The sequence below is a fragment of the Onychostruthus taczanowskii genome, unplaced genomic scaffold (assembly GCF_017590055.1).
Source record: "Onychostruthus taczanowskii isolate IOZ18803 unplaced genomic scaffold, ASM1759005v1 scaffold64, whole genome shotgun sequence".
Taxonomy (NCBI): Eukaryota; Metazoa; Chordata; class Aves; order Passeriformes; family Passeridae; genus Onychostruthus; species Onychostruthus taczanowskii.
The window spans coordinates 4,011,833-4,036,780 of NW_024504122.1; the positions used below are offsets into that span (position 1 = coordinate 4,011,833).

Sequence of the window (24,948 nt, forward strand, 5' to 3'; positions counted from 1 at the left end):
CCCTAATTCCCTGTTCCAGCCGTGGTTAATTGTAGTAGGATAATTACAGGTGATCTCGTTTTAAAGCGCTCAGCCCCTGAGCCTGGAGCAGCCGACAGTTCCCACCCTCAGTGCCAGACTGGGCATTTCTGTGCCTGCTGCCTGTGGAGCTGGACCTTTGGAGCAGATAATGAGCTTTGCTGGGATGGGAAGGTCATGGCCATATCCCATTACTTGCCCTGGTTTCATCCTCTTAGCCCAGTGCATCCGTGGGACACACGGAGCCCGGGATGGTGTCACTGGGCAGGGCCAGGGCAGGTTCCCTGTGGGCTTTGGGCCTTTCTGGTGGCTCCCAGAAGGATTTTGGGGTGGGGGGGAGCTGAGTTGTTTGCAGACGAGGAGGTGAAAATATCGCCCAGAGAATGTGGGGTCTGGTCTGGCCTCGTGAGAGCATCAGCCAGCACTGCCAAGGCCACCACTGACCCTGTCCCCAAGTGCCACATCCACATGGCTGTTAAATCCCTCCAGGAATGGGGATCCACCACTGCCCTGGGCAGCTGTGCCAGTGCCTGACCACCCTTTGAGTAATATTCAGTGGATTTCAGTGGATATTCAGTGGATTTCAGTGGATATTCAGTGGATATTGAGAAATATTCCCAGTATCCACCCTGATCCTCCCCTGGCCCAGCCTGAGGCTGTTCCCTCTCCTCCTGTCCCTGTTCCCTGGAGCACAGCCCGACCCCCCGGCTGTCCCCTCCTGTCAGGAGCTGTGCAGAGCCACAAGGTCCCCCCTGAGGCTCCTTTTCTCCAGGCTGAGCCCCTTTCCAGCTGCCTCAGCCTCTCCTGGGGCTGCAGCCCCTTCCCAGCTCCATTCCCTGCCCTGGACAAGCTCCAGCCCCTCCAGGTCTCTTGCCAGGAGGGTCCCAGAGCTGATCCCAGTTTTGAATACATGTGAGATGGAAGCACAGCCAGGAATTTGGGAGGACAGGACCCTGAGCCCTCCCTGCCTTCAAAGGGAAAAGAGTCAAAGGGCTGAAGAAGGGGGCACATGTAGGGTCTGGTCCCTCCATGTTCCAGGTGTATGTCAAGCAAAACCTTTAAGGAAAATCTTCTTTCCATGGAGAAGTCCTAAATCCTGCTCCTATCCAAGGGAAAGGTTTGATGAATAACTGATGAATTGGAGCTTTTCTTGGACAAATCCTGGTAAAATCAGAGCACGTTATGGAAGCAGAAGCCCTGAATCTTCTGATTGACCAGGAGTTACCTCGATCCTCAGGTGCCACCTGCAGCCCAAATGCTGAGCAACCAAGAGCTGGATGAATCATCTGTGGAATCCAAATAGCTGGAAACAGAAAATAAGCAAGTCCTGGGAATGTTGGAAATCTGTCAGACATCCAAAACTCTCTGGATGTCTTTGAATAGGTTTGAGTTTTTCAGCTAGCATTTATCCATTGGACTTCCTTGGTATGACAAGTAGTTACACAAATACAGTTAATTTCCCTTCACACTGCCAGCTCCTGGAGAATTTCCATAAAAATCCTGTTTCTCTACTTTGAAACATAAGAAGTTCAGTGTGTTGCATCTGGCAGGGATTTGGGGCGGGAGGAGCAGCCCTGTCTCCGTGCTCAGCTGCACGTGGTGCTGATGGCAATGGAAACAGCGAGGCCACGGGAACTCAGGGTTTCATCCAGGATGGAAAATAACCTAAAAATAGAGCTGTGAGGGCCGGGTGTCCTGTGAGGCCATTGTCTGGGATGAGGCCGTGTGGGACAGCCGGCAGTGTCCCCGTGTCCCAGCCCTGGGCGGATGTCCTGCTCCCAGAAGGCTCCTGCTGGGAGTGCGGCGCAGCTGGTGCTGGGTGATGCCAGTCCTGGGGCGCTTTGGGAGGGGTTTGGTGCCAAGGGGTTCTCCTGCCAGCCGGGATTGTGGTGTCCCAGCTGTCCCCTGCCTGGTGGCACAGGATTGGGGTGCTGTGTGTGCTGCAAGGCTTTGCTTGGAGCCCTCCCTGAGCCCTGCTGCCCTGTGTGTCTGTGGGGTCCCCATGGCTGGGGGGTCCCCCAGGCTTGTTGGGGAGGGGAATGGGGGTTCTGGCCATGGTGGATTTGTTCTAGGGGCCAGGCCCTGTGCTGTGTCAGTGCTGTGCAGCTCCGGGGAGGAGCTGGGCATCCTTCATCTCTGTCTCCCTGCAGCACAGGGATTGCTGGTTCCTGACTTGAGTAGCCCAGAGCAGCGGTGGCTGCCTCTGGATCCCTGGAAGTGTCCAAAGCCAGGCTGGACAGGGCTTGGAGCAACCTGGGCTAGTGGAAGGTGTCCCTGCCATGGAACTGGATGATCTTTAAGTCCCTTCCAGCCCAAACCATTCCATGATTCTGTGGTGCACTCTTGTCTATGGCTGTCACCCCAGGGACCACTGTCCCATCCAGCTTCTCCTTGTTTCCTGAATTTGGGCATGAAGGTGCCACTCCAGACGTCTGGGCTTGGCTGAGGGCTGTGAGAGCTGCTGAGGACCACGGTGGGCTCAGGGATGGGGACAAGGACAGGCTGTGGGCAGGCTTGTCAGGCCAGGCCGCCGTGGCCAGCTGTCCGTGTTGCAGCCACCTCCCCGGGGGTGGTGGGAGCTGAGCTGTGGCTGTCGGGATTGAGCACAGCTCCGGTAAAACCGTGCTCCCGGAGAGGAGCCGGCCCGGGGTCCCCGTGTGCCGCGACACCCCCGGCTGAGCTGTCCCTTCCTGCCGCAGGCCTGCCGCGATTTCCTGGACTTAGCCGAGAGCCACAGCCGGAAATGGCAGCGGCTGCTGCAGCATGAGCGGGAGCAGCGGATCCGGCTGGAGGAGACCATCGAGCAGCTAGCCAAGCAGCACAACAGCTTGGAGCGCGCCTGCCGCGGGGCGCCCGGCCTGGCCGCCGGCACCGCCAGCAGCTCCAGCACCGCCAAGGGTGAGCGCCGGCCCGGGGCTGCTCGGGGATCCCGGGATGGGACAGGGCTGTTAGGGGATCCCAGGATGGGACAGGGCTGCTCGGGGATCCCAGGATGGGACAGGGCTGTTAGGGGATCCCGGGATGGGACAGGGCTGTTAGGGGATCCCAGGATGGGACAGGGCTGTTAGGGACCTCTGGAATGGGATGGAGCTGCTCAGGGACTCCCAGGATGAACTTGGGTGTTCCACTCAGGGACCCTCAGGATGAGACACAATTGCTTGGGGACCCCTGGGATGGCACAGGGCTGTTCAGGGACCCCTGGGATGGCACAGGGCTGTTCAGGGACCCCTGGGATGGCACAGGGCATTCTGCCTGGCTGCTCCCAACAAGCTGCCAGCAATGGGAAGGGTGCCCAAGGCAATGCCCTGTATCCCCAAGGTATTTTTCTAAATGGTTCCCATTACGCCATAATTATTCCTAATTGTCCTTGCTCAGGGACTTGGATGTCCCCAAGATTCAGATGCAGAGAGGGCTGTGTCCCCAGCTCACTCATGCTATTCCAGGCTGTTTTGGGAGCTTTAACCCTTACTGGTGGGCACATCTCCGGGTGCTGGAGGGCAGCCATGGCACTGGGAAAAGGCTCAGGGTGCCCTGGCACTGCTGAGTTGGCTTCGTGGGGTGGCAGTGGAGCAGCCAGGGCTCATTTGCAATAAGATCCAACAGCTTTGCAGATTCCTGCCAAATGTCCTTCCCCCAGGGCAGCGCTAGTTAGAGCCACAAAAACTGCTAATAATGCCGGGTCTTACTTTTAAAGGAAATACAGACCCGAGGGACAGAGTGGCTGCTGGAGGTGGGGGGTGGTGTTGGTGCCAGACACTGCCCTCGTTCCCTTATGGCCTCAAGGGAGGTTTAGTCTGGATATTGGGCAATGTTTCTTCATGGAAAGGGCTGTTCAGCCGTGTCCCCATCCCTGGAGGGATTTAACAGCGGTGTGGATGTGACACCTGGGGACACGGGTTGGTGTGGCCAGGGCAGTGCTCGGGAATGGCAGGCTTGATGTTCTCAGAGGGCCGGGGCAGCCGAAACAATGCTGAGGGACAGCCGGGGAGGGCAGGGGGACATCGCTGCAGGGACAGGCACGGATCCGCCTGCGGCGGTGACCCTGCTCCTCTGGAGGGTGGGAGTGAGGCAGGGAATGGGATTGTCCGGGCTGGGCGGGAGCAGGGCAGCTGCACCGGGGCTCCGCCGGCTCCGGGCGCCGCCGCCATGGATCCGTCCCATGTTTGGAAACATCCGGAGCGATGTTTGGAAATGCGGGGCTGGGAAACCTCTCCGGCATCACCTGAAACACGTGACATTTTTTTCCTGCTTTAATCCAAACCGGATTTCCCGGCGGACGGGGCGGTGCTGGAGCGGAGCCACATCAGACGGGGGTTGGGCACGCCCGTGTCACCCTCAGGCGGCCTGGGGACATTTTCGGGGGTGCTCCCGAGCACGGCAGGGTCGCCTTGCGAGCCTGGGCTGGGGAGCAGGGCACATCCTTGCTTCTAGGAGCTGGAAATCGGTACAGCATCCTCGGGGTGTGGAGCCGGATGCAGGGGGGACCAGGCTGTGAAGGGAGCCGGCGAGAGGGGACACAGTGGGGGCTCTGGGGACAGATCCTGCGGCGGGCTCGGGAGGGGAGCAGCAGCACGGGATGTCTCAAAGCCTCTGTGCCAGCAGGGAGTGTGCAGTCTGCCAAAGGAGAGGCCAGTGATGAAGATGAAGAGACGGAGTACTTCGATGCCATGGAGGACGCACCAGCTTTTATCACTGTAACTGCAGACCCCAAGCACCACAGGTACCGCCCCCGGCCGGCCTGGGAATGCGGGGAGGGCTGGGAAGAGCCGCTTTTCCCGCAGCAGCCCCTCCCACGGGGTCGCTCCCACAGTGGGCATGTCCTCCAAAACTTCCCCAGCCTCTGTCCAGAGGTCCATCCTGTGTCCGGCTGCTCCTGCATTCCTGGAGCAAGGCTGAGGATGGCGCCCAGTTGTAGTGGAGCAGGTGAGGAAGGGCAGGTGTCATCTGATGCTGTGGGAGAGCTGAGTCCTCTGCCTCTCAGCTGATGGGAGCAGGGACTTGGAGGGAAATCCCTCAGAGTGTTGGGCAGAGGCAGGGAGCACTTTGCCTTGACAGAATCATGGAATCATAGGAGGGGTAGGGCTGGAAGAAGCCTTAAAGTTCCTCTCATTCCACCCCCTGCCATGGGCACGGGCATCTTCCACTATTCCAGGTTGCTCCCAGCCCCGTCCAGCAAGGTCTTGGGCACTGCCAGGGATCCAGGGGCAATCGCAGCTTCTGTGGGCACTCTGTGCCAGGGCCCGCCCCACCCTCACAGGGAAGAATTTGTTCCCAATATCCTATCTAACCCTGACCTCTGTCTGCTGTCACCTGCTCTTACTCCTCCAGGGACACCTGGGCTGGAGGAACCTGTGGTCTGACTGATGGTCACATCACTGGGCTTGGTGACAAAAGCAGAATCTCTGTGCCCCCAGGGCTGCAGTTGAGAATCCCTTCCTGAGCATCCTGTCCTTAGAATCCCCTCCTAACACCTGTGCACAGCCTCTGTCACTCCAGTTCCTTCCTGGCCGTGCCCTGGGGGGTGCAGGGAGATGCTCTGGGTGATCTGCACCAGCCCTGGGTGTTCTGTCCTGCTCTGCCCTTCCCTGTGCTCAGCAGCTGCTGTTCCCCCCACAGGCGTTCGGGCAGCAACCTGAGCGGGGCCAGCGAGGGCCACCCCGAGGACTGGAACCTGGAGGACAGTGTGAGTTGGCTGGGCAGGGTGGGAAGGGTGGTCTTGGTGGAGTGGAACCAGGGGAGAGGGGATGGTTGTGAAGGGACCCTTCATCTGGGTCCAGATGCTCTGTGGGGGTTCCTCTGTGAGTCACAGATGTCAGCAGGCATCAGCACCCTAAACACTCTCCTGAGGGAAGCAGAAAGGTGTTGGGGAACAATTGTACCCATGTTTCCCTGGAGAACAGGCTTCCAGCAATGCTCCTCAGGTGTGTCCTGGGCTGTGGTTGCTGTTCCTGGGAGCTGCTGGGTCTGGTTGGGTCCAGCTTAAACCTGAGTTCCTTTTGTTGCTTCCACAGGTGTTTGAGAGCTCAAATCAAAGCAGCTACAATGAGTCCACAGGCAAAGATCTCCTGCCGAGGAAGAGGAGAAGGACTCGAATTCCTGACAAACCCAACTACAGCCTTAACCTCTGGAGTATCATGAAGAACTGCATTGGCAAGGAGCTCTCCAAGATCCCCATGCCTGTGAGTCTGAGTGTCCCTGGCACCAGGGCTGGCACAGGGGGTTGATTTGGGCAGCTCTTGGCTGTGCAGAGTGTTTGGATTACAGCCCTGGGTGGTCCTGCTGGTGCTGTGATGGCACAGCAGCCCCAGGCAGGGACAGGAGATTGTCACCAGGGATTGGATTTTGTGCTGGCAACTGCTGCATGCTTATCACGGAATTGTGGAATGATTTGGGTGGGAAGGGAACTTAAAGCTCATCCAATCCCACCCCTATGGGCAGGGACACCTTCCACTGTCCCAGGCTGCTCTGGGCACCCTGTGCCAGGGCCTGCCCACCCTCCCAGGGAACAATTCCTAATTCCCAATATCCCATCCATCCCTGCCCTCTGGCAATGAGAAGCCATTCCCTGTGTCCTGTCCCTCCATCCCTTGTCCCCAGTCCCTCTCCAGCTCTCCTGGAGCCCCTTCAGGCCCTGCAAGGGGCTCTGAGCTCCCCCTGGAGCCTTCTCCTCTCCAGGTGAGCACCCCCAGCTCTCCAGCCTGGCTCCAGAGCAGAGGGGCTCCAGCCCTCAGATCATCTTTGTGACCTCCTCTGGACTTGCTCCAGCACATCCTTGCTCCTGGGCAAGCTGGAGCAGAGGGAACATTGCCTGAGTGTCCTCTGCATATCCAGCTGCTGCAGAGGGGTGGAGGGGAGCAGGACACTGTGAGTCCCTGAGGATTCATGAAGAAGGGACCCTGCTGCTGGTGATGTTTTTCCCACTGTGATCCAGGACAGGACACTCAGGGCTCAACCCCCTGACCAACCATGGCAGGGCTGGGTTCCACCCCAGGGGCTTAGAGAGCCTCCTCCTCCTTACAGAGAGCAGCTTTTTGGTGAAGGAGGTGCTGAGGGCAGGTTTTGGGTGCTGCTGGTTCAGCCCTAGGGGCAAAGGCTGCCTGTGATGGCCAGAAAGGGTTTGCTGGGGGTTCTGTGTGGAACAGCCCCACGTGGGCTGCACAGAGCCATATTCATGGTCCATCCTTGGCTGGGTAAAGAGCACATTCCAGTGGCTGGGATGCTGGATTGGTTGTGCCCTGTCTCTTCAAAGAAGTCTGAGTGAGAGCTCAGCGCTCTTCCTGAGAGTGATGAGCTGTCACTTCCTTGTGCTATTTCCAGCTTGGATGGACAGCCCAGCACCATCCAGTTCTGCAGCAGCAGCAGATCAGGGTGTGATGGGCAGAGGAATAAGCTCAGAATGTGAAATCCCAGCAGCTGCTGGTTCCTGGAGAGAGAAATTTATACTTCTCCTATCAATCAAATCATCCTGGGAGCTGCTCGAGTCCAAACCTGGGGGCAGCGTGGAAGAGAGGAGGTTTAAGAAAAAATTGTTGCCCATGAGGGTCTGAGGCCCTGGCACAGGGTGCCCAGAGCAGCTGTGGCTGCCCCTGGATCCCTGGCAGTGCCCAAGGCCAGGCTGGACACTGGGGCTTGGAGCAGCCTGGGACAGTGGGAGGTGTCCCTGCCATGGCAGGGGTGGCACTGGATGGGCTTTAAGTTCCCTTCCAGCCCAAACCATTCTGGGATTCTATGAAATCTTGAAGGATCCCACAGTCCCTGTGAAGTGAGAAGGAAGATCCTGCCAGAGATGCACCAGGACCCACACCACAAGCTCAGCTGCATGTGGACATTCTTTGGGGAGATTCCTGATTAATTAAGAGCATTTCTGAGGTTCTCTGAGGTCTTCTGAGACCCATCCCCTTCCTGGGGATGTGATGGACTGACAAAGGTTTTGTGCAAACAGCTCCTTGGTTCTCCCTCTGAATGAACAAATCTGCAGCACTGAAAAGGAGAAAAACAGTTGTAGGAATTTGGAATTTGGGTGGATTCATCTTCTTCCCCCATAAAAGGCTTTTGCTCCCTGTTGCATGAGCAGTGCTGAGGATGCAGCTGCTGGCTTTGTTCTCTGCATCTCCCCCGAGAATTATCCTAAGTGATTTGCTCTTTATGTGGATTTGATGCTGCTCTTTCTCCTCAGCTCCCTCTTTCTCTGATGCTGTAAGATCCCTGCCACTTGCAGGCTAAATCCCTGAGTGGAAAATCTAAAAAAAGCTAAATCCTGGAATCTGGAGTTTGTTTTTTCTACTATGAAATATTTAACTTGGCTTAGAAAAGTGGTTCTTCAGCCATCTGCTCCTCTTAAAATATATTTCTTTGTTTTGAACTGAAGCTAAGAAGGCAGAAGACCTTTTGTAGCTCTGTCTTGCTTTCAATTATTTTTTAATTTCAATATTTTCAGAGCGAAAAATAGGGGTGTTGTCATGGGGCTGGAGTCCCAGGAGGATGGAGACCCCAAAATGGGGCTTTTCCAGGTTTTCTGGGCAGCTGGGTCACCTGGCACACAGGGATGGAGGTGACGAGGGCAGGCTGGGGAGCAGCACATCCGTGTCCTGTGGCCAGTGGGATGCTGGCTGGGAGGGGGCTGATCTCATTGTTGAGGCTCATTTTGGGGTCAGGGTGATAACCTGGGCTGATCCCTGATCATCCCACAGGGCTGTTGGCTCCCCCACACCCCAAACCTTGGTGCTGCCTGGCACAGATCAGGGAGCAGAGCACATATTCCCTTTCCTTTGGGCTTGCTGGTGCCTTTTGGGGATTTCTCCTGCGTTCTTAACCCCGCCTTGTTCCCCTACAGGTGAACTTCAACGAGCCCCTGTCCATGCTGCAGCGGCTCACGGAGGACCTGGAGTACCACGAGCTGCTGGACAAGGCAGTGAAGTGTGAGAGCTCCACGGAGCAGATGTGCTTTGTGGCCGCCTTCTCCGTGTCCTCCTACTCCACCACTGTGCACCGCACTGCAAAGCCATTCAACCCCCTGCTGGGGGAGACCTTCGAGCTGGACCGCCTGGAGGAGCTGGGCTTCCGATCCCTCTGCGAGCAGGTGAGGGCTGGGGCTCCCTGCGGTCATCCTGCTGCTGCCATCCTGCTGGGGGACAGCCAGCAGCACCTCCCGAGCCTTCCGTGGGCTCTTCTCCCAGAAGTGGGATGGGGACAAGGTGGTTGATGGAGTCCCCACCCCTGGGGGTGTCCAGGGAAGGACTGGATGTGGCACTGGGTGCTCTGGGCTGGGTGACGGGGTAGTGATGGGTCACAGGTTTGACTGGATTGGCTTGGCCCTTTGTCCCCAGGTTTGGAGCAGTTGCTGCAGTGGTGCCAGGCTCTGCCACCAGCTCCTTGTAGGAGACCCAGGGGTGGACAAAGCTCTCCCTGGCTGTGGGTACCCAAACTATAGTATTATCAGGGCCCCCTGACGTCTGGGAAATGATTGGCATCTGACTCTAAGGTTTCAGAATGCTGAACATTCGCTTTATTAAAACTATATTATATTACATTATACTATATTATAACTATACAACAAAGAATACTCAAGAATACTAAAGAAAACTCATGACTGTCTCCTGGCAGTCAGGACACAGCTTTCAGTGATTGGCTAAAGAAACAAAACAATCTTCAGCAGAATCTAAAGTCCTTCAATTAAACAACTTTCCCAACACATTCCACATGTGCAAAACACCAAGAGCAGCAAGCAGAGATAAAAATTGTTTTCCCTCTGTGCTTCTCCAAGAAAAGACTTGAGAGAGAGAATTATGTCTCTCTGTTCAGAGGGCATGTCAATACCACATCAAACTTGTCAGACACCTGTGGAGCTCTGGCTTGAGGCAGGATGGCACCTCCTTGTCAAATCCCATCCCATCCCATCCCATCCCATCCCATCCCATCCCATCCCATCCCCTCCCATCCCGTCCCGGCTGTGCTGAACAGGTTCTGTGGGGGTCTCCTGGAAGTGTGACCCAAGGAAGGTCCTGCAGTAGATAATCCCCAGAATTCCTGGCTCTGCTGTCCCTCCACACCCCCAGTGCTGTGGCCCAGTGTGACCCAGCTCTGCATGTCCCCAGCTGGTCCATCCCAGCCTGGGAGCCATCCCAGTGCCTGTGGCTGCAGTGAGGTGGGACACTGCCAGCCACAGCCTGAGCCCTGGTGCAGCTCTCATGCCTGCCCTGCCTGCCAGGGTCAGAGGTGGCCTCATGCCTCAGCCACTGTGTCACAGAGCTGTCACAGAGCTCAGGTTCTCCCACCTCAGCAGTGTCACACCTTCTTCTCCCCTTGCCTGGCAGCAGTTCCTGGCCTGTCATCTGGTTTAGCCTGGAAGGGATGAAACCATCCTCACCTTCCTGGGGTACAGCTGGAAGTCCTGGGTAGATTTCTCAGCCTCATCCCAGCTGTGGTGCCATGCCCAGGGCTCCCTGTCTTCCCTGGGTACCTCTGACCACATCTCTCCCAGTCCTGCCTGTCCAGTACTGCTGGACACCCCTGATTGCATCATTCCCAAACTTTCATCACCCCTGTTCTCATTCTTCCGCCCACCTTTTCGCCACACTCCTTCCTCCATACTTGTTCCCTCACAAATAAATAACCTGCCTGGAAGTAATTTCTCTGGTTGGTCCCAGTTTTCCTCTGTTTGTACCCAGATTTGATATTCCTGACCAATTCCAGCCTCCTTTCCCGCTGCTCTGAATTTTCCTTGGTGCTGCCTTTGCTGCTCAGCCTGCCAACACACCCAGCCAAGCAGTGATAATCCAGTGCCTGAAATCCAGTTATCCAAATAGGATTTCCTGCTGCTGGTGCCTGGGATTTAATGGCAAGGCCTTGGCCCTGCCCGTGTGTGTAATCCTGAGCTCGGGGCGCTCAGCCTGTAATTACAGCAGGGAAATCATCCCGGGGATCCCTGGGTGCCTGTGCCAGGCTGTGCCACCAGCTGAGAGCCTGCTGAGGGCAGCTCCCTCTGCCTGGGATATTCCTGCTCCTGCCTTGGTTTTGGGCAGCTTGTTTGCCAGGGCAGGGTGATGTGAGCACCACCTCTAACAAGTCACTCTCAGGATTTAGGGTGCTGTGTCCACTTTTTCAGCCTGGTGTGTGTGTGAGGGAAAAACCAAAGGCTTGTTGTGAGTTCTGGACCAGTTGTGGGCCTGTGTCCTCTGGGATTTCCCAGGTGCTGTTCCACTGGGATTACTGGGGTGTCAGCACATCCATGTTTCTCAGCCAGGATCCCAGGGCCTTGTCCTGGGGTCAGGGAGCAGCAACATCTCACAGCGATGGTTGCTCAAGTGAAGATCTCATGGATCATGCTTTGAAATGAGCCTGAGCAAATCCTGGCAGGATCCTGGTGTGTCTCCCTTTGCTGCCAGGGCACTGCGTGGGGGTGCCCCCGCTGCCCAGGGGGGGATTGTGGTGTCCAGGAGCACTCAGTGCCAAAGCTGAGGTGGTGCCCAGGGCCTGGAGCATCCTCAGTGCTGAGCTGGCATGGGGCTGTCCCCTCTCCGAGCACTCAGCCAGGCTCTGCGGTGGCCGTGTCCTCACGGGCTGTGTGTCCTGTCCCCAGGTGAGCCACCACCCCCCGGCAGCTGCCCACCACGTGTACTCCAGGCGAGGGTGGACGTTGTGGCAGGAGATCACCATCGCCAGCAAGTTCAGGGGCAAATACCTCTCCATCATGCCACTGGGTAGGTGATGATTCTGGATTTCCCTGGGATTGACTGGCCATGCACTGCTCATGTAAAACCCAGCAGTTAAAGAAACTGCTTCCTTAGCCTTTGGCAATTCCTTGGGCTCACCTGGGGCTCTGAGAATCCCCTGGGCTCACCTGGGACTCTGGGAATCCCCTGGGCTCACCTGGGGCTCAGTGAGTTCTACCCCAGGCAGTTAAGGAGCCCAGGTTTGTGCTCCTGATCCAATGATCACTTCCAGGTTTGTGCTCCTGATCAGGATCTCGTCCAGGTCTGCCCTGGAAGTGATGCCAGCTGCAAAGGCTCCTTTGCTTTGGAAGTACCCTGCTTGCCCTGGAATTGATTTCTCCTTCCATGATATTTAAAGTTAACTTGCTGCCTGTTCTAACCCTCTCCCTGCCAGTCAAGTGCAATAAGCTGCCTCCTTCCAGCATTTTATTTTCCTTTTGCCTCTCCCTGGGCTGGGCAGCATTCCCAGAATGGTGCCAGTGCCTGAATCAACCAGGCAGCACATTTCTGACCTGCTTTTAGAGTGAGTACTTTGGCAGAGGGCCTGGCAGGAGTTGTCCCTCCCTTCCTGCAGAAGACGAAGGGAGGGATGAATCCAGAGCCAGAGCTGTTTGGGGGATGCAGGGAGAGGCATGGCCCTGAGGATGAGCACAGTTCTGGGGTGGTGGTGGGCTCTGGGGAACATCTGCCCCTGCTGAGCTCAGATCATTCCTGTCTCCACAGGCGCCATCCACCTGGAGTTCCACTCCAGTGGGAATCACTACGTGTGGAGGAAAGTCACCTCCACGGTGCACAACATCATCGTGGGCAAGCTCTGGATCGACCAGGTGGGTGAGGGCACGCTTCTGCCTGGCTCTGGGGGGCTGGAGGAGCATTGGGCACGTGCTCCTGCCACAATGGGAAGCTGTGCTTCCCTGCCGGGATGGGAGAGGCTTCCTGGAGCCTTTCCTGGCTCTTCCTGCGGCCAGCAGGTGCTGGGGGTGGCTGGAGTGGGGGGCAGCCACTGGTGCTGCTGTGCCCAGTGGGGATTGGTAGCTGCACTACATCTAACACCTCCTCTGTCTCTCCCTGCTGTGGTTCTGTGTCTTTTATCCAGTCTGGTGAAATAGAGATTGTTAACCATAAGTCCAAAGATAAATGCCAGCTGAAATTTACCCCCTACAGCTACTTCTCCAGGGATGTGCCCCGCAAGGTGAGTATCCAGCAGGGACTCTGCTCCTTCAGGGGTCACACTTGGCTCTCCCAGGCTCCCAGTACCACTGGGATGAGCCCCAGCATGGGGCTGAGGGGCTGGCCAGGCGCCTCTAACGTGGGTCACCAGGGAGGGCTGGGTGGCACCTCTGTGTCCCATGGTTTGGCTCTGATGTGCCGGAGCTGCACTGGGAGGGGTTTGGTGGGTTGGGCACCCACCTGCAAGGTCAGGGATGTCCCAGGAGACACAGCACCATATCCAGCTGGGCACCTGGAGGCTGTGGTGTCCCTCTGGGCATTCCCACACACCACCAGAGCCATGTCCCCCTGCCAGGTGACAGGGGTGGTGAGTGACGCCGACGGCAAAGCCCACTACGTCATGTCTGGCACGTGGGATGAGAAGATGGAGTGCTCCAAGATCCTCCACAGCAGCCACGGCAGCACCAGCACCGAGGGCAAGCAGAAAACTGTCTACCAGACACTGTCCCCAAAGGTCCTGTGGAGGAAGTACCCGCTCCCGTGAGTCCCTGGGGGTGGGATGGCACAGCAGGACTGGGCTGGGGATGGGATTTCCCAGGGCTTTGTGGAATGGGAGGCTCACGTGCCCAGGCCTGAGGACATGAGGGACTTTTGGGGCTGAGTGGCTTTTTCTGAGGTGGGTGCCTGGAAGGGGAGGGTGGCCTTGAGGGCTCTTGTGGGAGGGTTTGGGGCACTTGTGGGGGCTGGTTGGGTTTTTGGGGCAGTGGGCTCTGGCAGGGAGGGCTGTTGGCTGCTTTGCCTTGCTGGTCATTGTGTCCTTGGCCATTGTGTCCCACCAGTCACTTTGCTCCCCTGGAGACCAGTCCTCCCTTGGCCCTTGTGACCATGGCAGGGCTGGGCTCAAATCAGCCTCTGAGCCCTGCGAGCACCAACAGTCCCTGCTTTGGGGATTTTCTCTTGGGATGGGGACTCCACTACTGCCTTGGGCAGCCTGTTCCAATGCCTGACCACCCTTTCCAGGAAGGAATTTTCCCTAATATCCAATCTAAAACTGCTGTGGTGCAACATGAGGCCATTTCCTCTCATCCCATCCCTTGTTCCCTGGGAGCAGAGCCTGACTGCCCTGGCTGCCCCCTCCTGTCATGGAGTTGTGCAGAGCCAGAGCCATCACATACCTGTCAGCAGCTCAGTCCCTTTTCCAGCCACACGCATCCCATGGGAAACATTCCATGCCACCCAAATTCCTAAAGAGCCAAGCTAGATTTACCCACAGGGAGGTTTTATTGGGGGACTGAGACTTTTTGGAGAAGAAATTGTTGGGAAAACCACCCTTGTGGTTGTAGGCAGGCTGGAGTGACTGTCTGCAGCTCAGTAGGTCCCCCCTGAGGCTCCTTTTCTCCAGGCTGAGCCCCTTTCCAGCTGCCTCAGCCTCTCCTGGGGCTGCAGCTCCTTCCCAGCTCCGTTCCCTGCCCTGCACACACTCCAGCCCCTCCAGGTCTCTCCTGTCAGGAGGGTCCCAGAGCTGCCCCAGCACTGGAGGTGCCCCAGCAGTGGCAGCTCAGCAGGAGAGGATCAGTGGGGCTGGGGGGCTGTGCCTGAGGCATTCCCCAGCCCCCCTCCTGACCAGGCTGTCTGCACTCAGGGAAAACGCCGAGAACATGTATTTCTTCTCGGAGCTGGCGCTGACGCTGAACGAGCCCGAGGAGCGCGTGGCGCCCACGGACAGCCGGCTGCGCCCCGACCAGCGGCTGATGGAGAGCGGCCGCTGGGACGAGGCCAACGTGGAGAAGCAGAGGCTGGAGGAGAAGCAGAGAGCCGTGCGCCGGCGCAGGGAGGCCGAGGCCGTGGAGGCCCTGGAGGAAGGTGAGGAGCGCTTGGGGATGGCTCAGGATGCAGGGCCTGCGCTGGCCATGCTGCTGAGGGTTGTGGGGGACACACCCTGCGAGGGGAGGGCAGCTCTGGGGAATCCTTATGGGAGGGGTTGGGGCACTCGTGGGGCTGGTTGGGTTTTTGGGGCAGTGGGCTCTGGCAGGGAGGGCTGTTGGCTGCTTTGCCTTGCTGGCCATCATGTCCCTGGCCATCCTGTCACACCAGTCACTTTGTCCCCCTGGAGACCAGTTCTCCCTTGGCCCTCGTGACCACGGCAGGGCTGGGCTCCAATCAGTCCCTGAGCTCTGGGAGCACCAGCAGACAGTCCCTGCTCTTCTGGGAGCTGTGGGATTGCGGGGTTGCAGGTGCAGAAGCTGCCCTGACCCCCGTTCTGCCCGCCCAGGGAAGGACTACGAGGGGTACATCCCGCTGTGGTTCGAGCGCAAGGTGGACGCCGTCACCGGGGAGCTGATCTGCGTCTACAAGGGCGGCTACTGGGAGGCCAAGGACAAGCAGGACTGGAGCGTGTGCCCCGACATCTTCTGAGCCCCCCAGAGCTCGGGGGCCACCCCTGGGACAGCGGCACAGCCCGAGGGACAGCGAGGACACGCCAGCAGCGTCCCGCCGGGCCAACGGAGTCAACACATGCAGAGATCCAAACAGGGATTCCAAACCTATTTTTTTATGCACTAATAAATAGCATCTTTTTTTTTTTTTTTTTTTTTTAATGGTGGCTTTTCCAGTGACTGCTTAGGAGTGAGGACACATGGAGCTGGGTTGGGTTTAGGATGTTCATTGCTGTCAGGAGTTGCTGCCTATATCCTCCAGCGCCTTGGCTCCGGTGGCTGAGACGTCGACTTCCAAAGATGCCCAGGGTGTGGGAATGCTGTGCTTGTGTGAGCTCTTTGCCATTTTTTTTCTGTTTTTGGGACCCCGTTTCTGTGTGGACTTTATGGAATTATTTTTTTAAAAAAAACGAATCCTGCTCCTGGTTCAGGTTTCCTTCAAAGATGGACATGAACAACTCTGCTTAGAAAACTGTCCCCAGGAGCTGTGGCACTTGATCCCAGAGGCTCTTGGTGGTTCCACAGTGTCCAGTCATCCCAGTAACAACAAGTAGGATATTTGAGCTGGTGACTTTGAGGTTTTTGACCTGGTTTTTATTTTTATCAAGAGTGTCGAAGGTGCTTCCCCACAGTCTGATGTGTTCAGGCAAAGCTTGGGCCTGTCTTTACCGTGTGGGAGTGGTTTGAGTGAGGTTTGCTTTGGTTTTCCTGCAACCACATCCGAAGGGGGAAATGGCCCCTGCAGGCTGGGAACGCCAGGCTGATGCAGTGAAGAGTTTCTGTCCCAGTGATGCTCCTGGCTCTGTGTCCCTGCTCTGTGTCCCTGCACATGGGGGCTGGATCTCAATTCCAGCTTTTCCATTGGTGTCTCCCTGCTGAGCTGTGCCTGAGGCTGGGTGGGAGAGGAGGGAAGAGGTGCCATGGGGAGAGGAGGGGAGAGCTGCCGTGGTGCTGCTGGGATGGAGCCTTGGTCCTGCATCTCCCACCCCGTTCAGCCAGCCAGGCCTGGCTACAGGCTGAGGCTGGAGGGTCCCTGCATCCCAGCGCCCACTCCCAACTCCTGTTCCTCCCCTCCCTCATCCTGGGCTCTCCCTGCAACAGCTCTAATTTGTCAGGGCAGGGACCCCTCACCCCCCTCACCCCTCCTGGGTGCCATTACCCTCCCTGGCCCTGGATGCACCCGGAGGAGCGGGGCGAGCACTGCTGGTGACAGGTGAGGACTGGGAGCCCCGAAGGGAAGCAGGAGGTGGTGGCATCCACCATCCATCCCAAAAGATGGGATTTGCTAGGCCAGGGAGTAGCAGGAACACCTGGAGACCTGCACTGGCCCTGCTGGATCCCGCTTTTGCTGTCTTCTTCTCTGGCTCTCCATCATATCACACTGACCCTGCCTCCGGGGCCGCCCCAAGCCAGCCCGTCACACCCATGTGAAGTTAATTAGCAATAATGAACCTTGAGGCAATGGTAACTGGAATATCCAGGCTTGCACACGGGACACTTATGCAATCAGGTTCCTCATCCATCAGTCTCCTCCTGATCAGCTTCCAGCACTTCCATCCCTGTGATCCCCACAGTGTACAGTCCCCACGGCCCTCACGGCGTCACCGTGCTGCAGGGCAGCCCCCACTGCTCTCAGTACACCCTTTAATCTTATTTATTTGCTTCTAATTTATACATATATATATATATATAAATATATAAAAAATTATTTTGCTTAAATTTCTATGGTACACAAAAGATGAAAATGATGAAGACAGAAGTGTCTGTCTGAGTTTTTACAGCACGAGTACGATTCCCCTCGGCTCGTCCCCGAGCTCGGGTGGTGGCGATGGAACGATTCCCATAGCAGGGAAGCAACGGTTTGCTCCAAAGCTGGATCCTGTAGCATGGAAAAGGTGTTCCAGAGACATTCCCATCTGGAAATGATTTGTCTGGGGTTTGTGGCACTAGGGATTCCTGGGAATGGGATGCTCCAAGCTGCTTCCCAGTGTCCCAAGAGTTGCAGCAGCTGCTCCGGAATGCTCACTCCTTCCTGGAGCTTTACCCTGGCTCAGGAAAGCTGATCTTAAATGCTCCAGCCTGGGATTTGGCCTGTGAGAACTGCCTGTGTCCTGGCCCCAGGTGTCCTGCCTGGGAGAGGGAGGCTGCTCCCCACTGATCCCTGGTGCCGCTGCCCTGGCTTGTGGCAGCACCGAAGTGTCCCGGGGGATTTGTCCCCGAGTCAGGTCTGTAGAAGGGGCTGAAATGGAGCTCTTCAGAATGCCTTATTTGCCTTTTTGCTGTGTCAATGCAAGTGTCACCCGGGAGCTTGGAGCAGGGACGAGCTCCAGCACAGGCTGTTCCCAGGCTGGATTGGGGTTCCTGAGTGGAGCAGAGGGAGTGGGATGTGCTCCCTACGTGCTGGCACCGAGGGGTCTCCTCTGCTGTGCCCCCATCGCCTCCTCCGTCTGGGAACCCCCATCACAGACCCTGCACAGCTCCACGGAGCCTGGGGGAGCACGAGGAGCACCCCAATGCAGAAATCCCCTGGATTTTAGGCTAATGGTAAAAATTGCTCCATCTTCCAGAGATCATCTTATCAGCAGCACTTAACCAGAGCACCATCTCCTGGTCCTTCTGTTCCTCCTCGAGGATTTTAATGTCATTCCACTGTAAATGCTGTTGAATGTATTTTCTTTTCGAACAACAATATATTGTGAGTGATCCCTCTTCTCCTACACAGAAATAAAACTTGGATTCGGGAGTTTTAAAGGCCGTGGTGCTGAGATGGTCACTGGCTCCCCAGGGTGTGAGAGGGGACATGGACACGGGGTGGGGAACAGGGAGGCATCCTGGAAGGTGGCACAGGAAGGAGAAGATCAGGGAATGTTGCTCAAAGGAGGAGGTTGCTCATAGGACAGGGAAGTCCAGGGAAGTGGTGGTTCAGGGAAGGAGAAGGATCTGGGGAGGATCTGCCAAGGGGGGGAAATGGTGCAGGGAGGGTGGTTTGAGGGGCAGGAGGGGATGTGATCCAGGGGAAGTTGTCCAAGGCAGGAGGTCCAGGGAAGCAGGAACATGGAAGGAGATTATCTGGGAGCAACAGCTTGGAGGAGAAGGAGAAGCAGGGCAGGGTTTGCCCCCGGAGGGAGATGGGCCAGGAGACATCATCGGGGTGGAGATGTCCCAGGGGAGCCTGGCCAGGGGGAAAGGTGGTGGTGGCCCAGAGGAGGAGGAGCAACAAACGGGGTCGGGGGAAGCTACCCAGACACGGAGATTCCCTGGGGATGGTGGGGAGGAGCTGGCCCGGGGGAGCTGGAGGAGGGTCCGGGCAGGGGCTGCGGAGGCGGGTGGGGAATCCGGGCAGGCTCAGACCGGTCCCTGAGGGATGTTGCCAGGAGACAGAGACACACAGCCCTGCCCGTCCCGCTCCTGCCTCCTCTCTGCCGGCCCCAGGTGAGTCGGGGCTGCGGTGGGGGGACCCGGGCCCTTGACCCTCCCTGTGCTCCCCGGGGCGCTGGGCACGGCCGTGGCCCTGGGCACCTGCGGCTCCCGAGTGCAGCTCCAGTGCCGATGCCCCGGGCTTAAGGAAACCCAGCCCCCGGCCCCATCACCCGCTGGCACCGCAGCTCCGGGGGCGGCTGGGCCGGGCTGGGCCCTGTCGGTCTCAGCACCTGCACTGAGCCCTGGCCCAGCACACCCGGCCCAGCACACCTGGGTCAGCACACCTTGGTCAGCACACCCGGCCCAGCACACCTGGGTCAGCACACCTGGGTCAGCACACCCGGCCCAGCACACCTGGGTCAGCACACCCGGCCCAGCACACCCGGCCCAGCACACCTGGGTCAGCACACCCAGCCCAGCACACCTTCCCCTGCACACCTGGCCCAGCACACCTTGCCCAGCACACCTAGCCCAGCACACCTGGCCCAGCACACCTGGGTCAGCACACCTGGGTCAGCACACCCGGCCCAGCACACCTGGGTCAGCACACCTGGGTCAGCACACCCGGCCCAGCACACCTGGGCCAGCACACCTGGGTCAGCACACCCAGCCCAGCACACCTTCCCCTGCACACCTGGCCCAGCACACCCGGCCCAGCACACCCGGCCCAGCACACCTGGCCCAGCACACCTTCCCCTGCACACCTGGCCCAGCACACCTTGCCCAGCACACCTAGCCCAGCACACCTGGCCCAGCACACCTTGCCCAGCACACCTGGCCCAGCACACCCGGCCCAGCACACCTGGGTCATCACACCTGGGTCATCACACCCGGCCCAGCACACCCGGCCCAGCACACCTTTGCTCTGGCACGGCTTTGCCCCATCCTCTCCAGTGTGCAGCGGTTTGGGAGTCCAGGGTGGTTCCTGCCCTGCTTGGCCCCGCTGGAGAAACCCCCTGGGGATTTCTGGCCCACCCCCGAGGGCTTTGAGACCCTCAACGCTTCTTTCCTCCTCTCTGCAGCCCTGGAGCCCAGGGCTTTCAGGATCCTGGATCTGGACCCCGCTGAGGAAACCTGAAATCCAGGTGTGGAGTGCGGGAAGGGCGGGTTCCTTTGCGGGGCTCAGATGTGGGGGTGCAGCTGCAGCACCAGCCCTGGGGTGCTCCTGCCTTGTCCCCCCTGGTGAACACATCTGGCAGTGTCCCATTCCCTGTCCCGTTCCCTGTCCCACTCCCTACAGCACACGGCTGTGGCTGTGCTGAGCGCTGGTGGCAGCGGGACGGTGCCATCCCTCCCAGCAGTGTCCTGCCATGGCCGGTGAGTGGGCACGGGGCACCCCGGGGCTTTCTCAGCTCTGCTTGGCCCCCCAGCTCCCTGTGCCAGTTCTCCTGGAGAACAATGCTTGGCTGGGAATGGTGATGGAGCAGAGGTTCAAGGAGTTGGGAAGGGGCTGGAGCCCCAGGAGAGGCTGAGGGAGCTGGAAAGGGGCTCAGCCTGGAGAAAAGGAGGCTCGGGGGGGACCTTGTGGCTCTGCACAGCTCCTGACAGGAGGGGACAGCCGGGGGGGGCATCGGGCTGTGCTCCAGGGAACAGAGAGGGAATGACCTCAGCTTAGGCCAGGGGAGGTTTAGATTGGATATTAGGGAAAATTCCTCCCTGGGAAGAACTGACAGCATCCCTGCCCCATCCTGGATACTGCCAGCCGTCCCTGGCACTGCCCCCCGGCCAGGCTGTGCCAACCCTAGGGTCAAAAATGACCCTAGTTTAGAACGAAAATAAGGATGATACTGTGGCTTTTCCTACTGGAGGCTGTTGAGGATCTTGCGGGAGAGGGTGGGATGTGTTCAGTGTCAGTGCTTTGGTGTACCCTGAGTGCTCCCTGCTAAGAACAGGCCAGTCCCTCCCAGGTGGTTCAGATCCAGCAGGAGGGGAAGGTTCCTTCCCACTGGGGTGGGCTCATGGCTCTGCTGTCCCCCACAGAGCTGGCAGGACATTGTGCCGGCTGTGCCCGGGGTGGCAGCCCTGTCCCACGGGAAGAGGAGCACTCCTGGGCTCAGCTCCCGGGCTCCCGCGACCGCCTGGGCCACTGGAGCAGCTCCAGCTCTGTCTGCACCGAGGACTTCGCTGTCAGCTTTTGGGAGGGAATGGTGGAGCCGCTGCTGTGCCAGCAGGAGCCTGCTGGGGATGTCCCCACGGCAGGAGCTCATCCTGGGCAGGACGAGCCCTTGTTCCCCACAGGGAGAAGCCTGGACACGGCCATGGAGCCGGGCAGAGCCCCCCGGCAGGACAGGTCTCCATCCCGGAGCAGCCTGGAGTCCCTGGGAGCGAGGATCTCCCGCCTGAGCCAGAGCCATGGGGGGGTGGCCTGGGGGGTCCCCTGGCCGGGCCCCCCTGCCCAGCCAGCCCTGGGCCACAGGGACTCTGCCCGTGGGGAGCTGCTGGCCACGGCCCTGCCTGGGCACTCCTGGAGAGCTGCAGGGATCGCTGCTGGCAGGAGCAGGGCTGGGGCAAGGACAAGCTCTCCTGGCAGCAGTGTTCCCAGGGCCAGCAGTGCCAGAACCAGGGCACATCCTGCCCTGGGGCCACCAGCTCTCTGGGGACGTGGAGGGAATGTCACCTTCACTGTGGCTGCCATGGACAGGGAAGGAGCCACCAGCAGCAGGAGTGAGTGCGGGCAGGCCTTGGGGCACTGGGAAGGGCTGCGGGAGCGTGCAGGGCTGAGACAGGCAGGGAAGGGACATGACAGGGCCAGGGACACGGTGGCAGGGACCAGCCCCTGTTGCCTGTGGGTTTCTGTCTGTTAGTGGTCTCCTCGCTCCCCAAATGCCATTTTTCCCACAGGTGCTGGCACAGCCGTGGGAGTCCCCGAGCGATGGGGGTCACCTGTGTCCCCAGGGCTGCGTGGGGACCAGAAAGGGGAACTGCCTTGCAAGGTACAGCCCTGGGGTATGGGGTTTGGGGTCTGCCGTGGGCACAGCCCTGCCTGGGACAGGGTGGTGGGGGCAGGGATGGATGCAGGGATGCTCCTGGCTCCGCTTCCAGCTGGGATCTGGAGAGAGCAGGACACCAAGCTTGGCCCTGGCCCTTGTGTCCCACGTGGTGGCCACAGAAATGCACGAGGAAATGCAATGGAAAGGGGGCAAATGGGATTGTAACCCCAATGCTGGATGCCAGGGCGTGGCGGGGCAGCCACTGCGCTGGTCCCTGCGGAGGAGCTGGGAGGGGACACGAGAGCTGGGATCTGGTGCCAAGCCCTGGAGCCAAGGGGACAGAGCCAGGTATGGGGCTCCAGGGATGGCTCCTGCACCGAGGCTGGAGCAGAAGGTGGCCCTGGAAGCCCAGGAGGGGATGGGCACCCTGAGGGCGGAGCTGGGCTGTGGCGTGACTGGGGATGTGGGTGATGGTGTTCCTGGCACAGGACTGGCCTGGCACTGCTGGGACACACCTGGGACACCCATCACCGGTGCCATGCGGACCTGCAGAGGATGGTGAGGTGACCTCGGGATGGCCCAAGCAGGTGGCAGGGCTGGCACTGCTGCAGGTGGCAGGGACAGGCTGGGGTGGCTCTGTTTTACTGCTCTGGGTGTGATGGGAGGGACAGAGCCAGCTCCTGGAGGAGGCCAAGATGTGGGAATGGGAAAAGAGGTTTTTGCAGTCTTGGCAGGGGCAGGGAGCCTGTGTGTGCCAGGAGCGGGTGGACAAGGAGAGAAGGAAAACAGCAACTGCACAAGAAGAGAAACTGGAGCTGCTGGAGGTCAGTGCACTCCCGGTTTTCCGGAGGGGCCAGGATCACACCGAAGGGGCTGTGGGAAGGAGCACACACATCACACCCTGCCACAGCTCAGTGCCTTTTCCAGCATCCCACGGGAAACATTCCTGCAGCCCAAATTCCTAAAGAGCCAAGCCGGATTTATCCACAGGGAGGGTTTATTGGGGAACTGAGGCCTTTAGGAGAAGAATTTGTTGGGAAAACCACCCTTGTGGCTGTAGGCAGCCTGGGGGCACTGTCTGCAGCTCTGAGGGTCCCTGGAGAGCCCCGGCAGAGGCAGGGGGAGCTGGAATGTTGGGAAGGGCAGAAAAACAGGCAGGGCTGGAGGCCGGGGTGAGAATTCCTGGGCACCGAACCAGCAAAGCTCAGCCCTTTTCCAACGGGCAGCAAGGCTGGGCTCCTGCCCGGACACTGCCCTTGGGAAGAGCCGGGCAGGGGCTGCGGGGTGGCCCTGGGCAGCCAAAGGGTGACTCCGGTTGTCCTGCAGAGGCTGCGGGAGCTGGAGCGGGGCAGCCGCTCCCTGCTGCGGCAGCGGCTGCGGGTGCTGCAGCGGCTGCACGGGCTGCTCCGGAGGGACCAGGCCGAGACCCTGCGGCAGCTCCGGGAGGCGCTGGAGCAGGTCAGGGACTGGAGCAGGGAGCGCTGGGGAGGTGAGGCAGCTGCCGGGACACAGCCAGCCCCGCAGCCGGGGATCGGCCAGGGGGGCACAGCAGCCCAGGGGTGCTGCTCCTCTGAGGCCACCCAGGGCATTTTCCCCCTTCAGGAGCGGGGCTGGTGGGGACAGTGGTGTCGGGGGCACGGACTGCGCCGGGGATGGTTCAGGAGGGACCCCCGGCTGTTTCTGTGCTTGTTCTGCTCCTTCCAAACCTCTGCTCAGCGCGGGGGGCTCCGGATGTTCCCTGGAAGCTCTGACCTGGCTCCAGAGCTCTCCCAGGGGGGCAGAGCTGCCCTGACCCCTCTCTCCCTGCCCCTCCAGGACCGGGCCGGCAGCGGCGTCCGGCGGGAGCATCTGCGGAGCCGCCCGCGGGACCCGGCGGTGCCCGGGCGGGCCGGGGGCTCCCCGGGCCTGGGGAACCCCCCGCTGGCCCCGCGGGGACACGGCCTCCGCCCCTGCAGTGCCGTGGGACCGGGCCCCTCGCCGGCAGCCTTCGGGTGAGTCCCGGGAGCTGCCCAGGGGGCCGGGGTGTCCCACTCGTTCGACCCCTGCTCCCTCCGTTCCCCCGCAGCTCATCCCCGCCCTCCCCCAGCCGCGCTCTCCACGTCCTGAGGGGGCTCCGGCAGCAGATCCAGCGGCGCCTCGGGCAGTGGCAGAGGCTGGAGGGAGCCCTGGGAGCCGCTGAGCACAGGAAGGAGGTGATCTGGGACTGGGAGGAAGGACATGGGGTCCATGACAGCATCAGCCCTTGGGGAAGCCCCCATTGTCATCCTCGGGGCAATGCCAGCCCCTCTGCAGCCCCTGCGCGGGTGGCAGGGAGTGGGGCCAGCCGTGTTCCTGTCCCCTGCAGGAGGGCGAGCAGAGGCGGCAGCTGGACAAGGCCCCAGCTCCAGGAGCTCCGAGGGAGCCCCTGGTCCAGGTGAATCAGGCCCCAGGTCCTGCTCCGAGGCTGGGCTGAGGTTCAGGGGGCCAGGTCTCAGGGGGTTGGGGTCTCAGAGAGCCGTGGGGACCCCCAGATCACCTCCAGAGGCTCTGTGTCCAGCTCAGTTTGGTGAAATGTCCATCAGGTGACACAGTGTCTGTCCTGCCACCTGGAGCTGCCCCTCGTGTCCGTGGCTGGGCTCCAAGCCACGAGGAGCCAGGAATGTGTGGGCAGGATCCTCTTGGAGCTTCCAGCTCTGAGCTGACCTGATCTTTCCCTCTCTTGTGCAGAGACAGAGGGAACATCCCCATCCCACCTCCTCTGTGTCCCTGAGCTCCATCCCTGGGCCCCCCCAGCCTGACCGGGGCTCCCCGGGGCTCCTGCAGCACCTCCAGCACCACTTCCAGGAGCTGCAGCTGGAGAAGACACAGAGCACAGGGAGCCCCCCTGCCCTGGGGGGACAGTTGGGCACCAGGGTCAGGGAGGGACAGCCCGGGGGGGGGACTCCCCCTGTGCCCCAGCCCCACTGCTGATCTGAGGGCAGCAAGAGGGGCAGAGCTCCAGTGTGGAGCAAAATTCCTGCTGGGAACAACCCTGCAGCAGGGCTATGGCCTCAGGCAGGTCCCACCACCATCTATCCGTGCCTCCAGGTGACCTCAGGGACGTTTGGTGATCCTGGGGGAATCAGGAGGGATGGCCATGGAATCCCGGGAAGCCTCTGCAGAGCCTGCCTGGATCAGGCTCGGGGCTCCCACATCCTCTTCCCACTCTGCAGCTCCTCCTCTGCTCCCATCTCCCACTCTGGGATAGAGCAGGGACAGGCTGGAGGTGACATTTCCTTTTATCCT

The 24,948-nt window shown here is 59.6% G+C and overlaps 2 protein-coding genes across 4 annotated transcripts in view; both read left to right on the forward strand.

Moving 5' to 3' along the window:
• Positions 1–18,085, forward strand: part of LOC121344513 (oxysterol-binding protein 2-like) — a 29,553-nt gene extending 11,468 nt beyond the window's left edge. Inside the window, exons 2-12 of one of the 3 annotated variants that reach the window (XM_041420547.1) lie at positions 2,718–2,916; positions 4,621–4,738; positions 5,635–5,701; positions 6,030–6,197; positions 8,852–9,097; positions 11,597–11,717; positions 12,453–12,556; positions 12,826–12,921; positions 13,255–13,439; positions 14,542–14,762; positions 15,172–18,085. In XM_041420547.1, coding sequence (XP_041276481.1) covers positions 2,718–2,916; positions 4,621–4,738; positions 5,635–5,701; positions 6,030–6,197; positions 8,852–9,097; positions 11,597–11,717; positions 12,453–12,556; positions 12,826–12,921; positions 13,255–13,439; positions 14,542–14,762; positions 15,172–15,314 — 1,668 coding nt within the window. In that variant the 3' untranslated portion in view covers positions 15,315–18,085. Of the gene's footprint in view, positions 1–2,717; positions 2,917–4,314; positions 4,463–4,617; positions 4,739–5,634; positions 5,702–6,029; positions 6,198–8,851; positions 9,098–11,596; positions 11,718–12,452; positions 12,557–12,825; positions 12,922–13,254; positions 13,440–14,541; positions 14,763–15,171 lie in introns of those variants that run through there. The other 2 variants (XM_041420548.1, XM_041420549.1) reach the window with 2 other exon arrangements.
• Positions 18,086–20,712: 2,627 nt separating this feature from the next.
• Positions 20,713–24,391, forward strand: LOC121344378. Its single transcript, XM_041420268.1, has 4 exons — positions 20,713–21,181; positions 22,883–23,142; positions 23,500–23,675; positions 23,750–24,391. The coding sequence occupies exons 1-4, from the start codon at positions 20,713–20,715 to the stop codon at positions 24,099–24,101; spliced, it is 1,257 nt and encodes a 418-aa protein (XP_041276202.1). The 3' UTR covers positions 24,102–24,391.
• Positions 24,392–24,948: the final 557 nt, after the last annotated feature.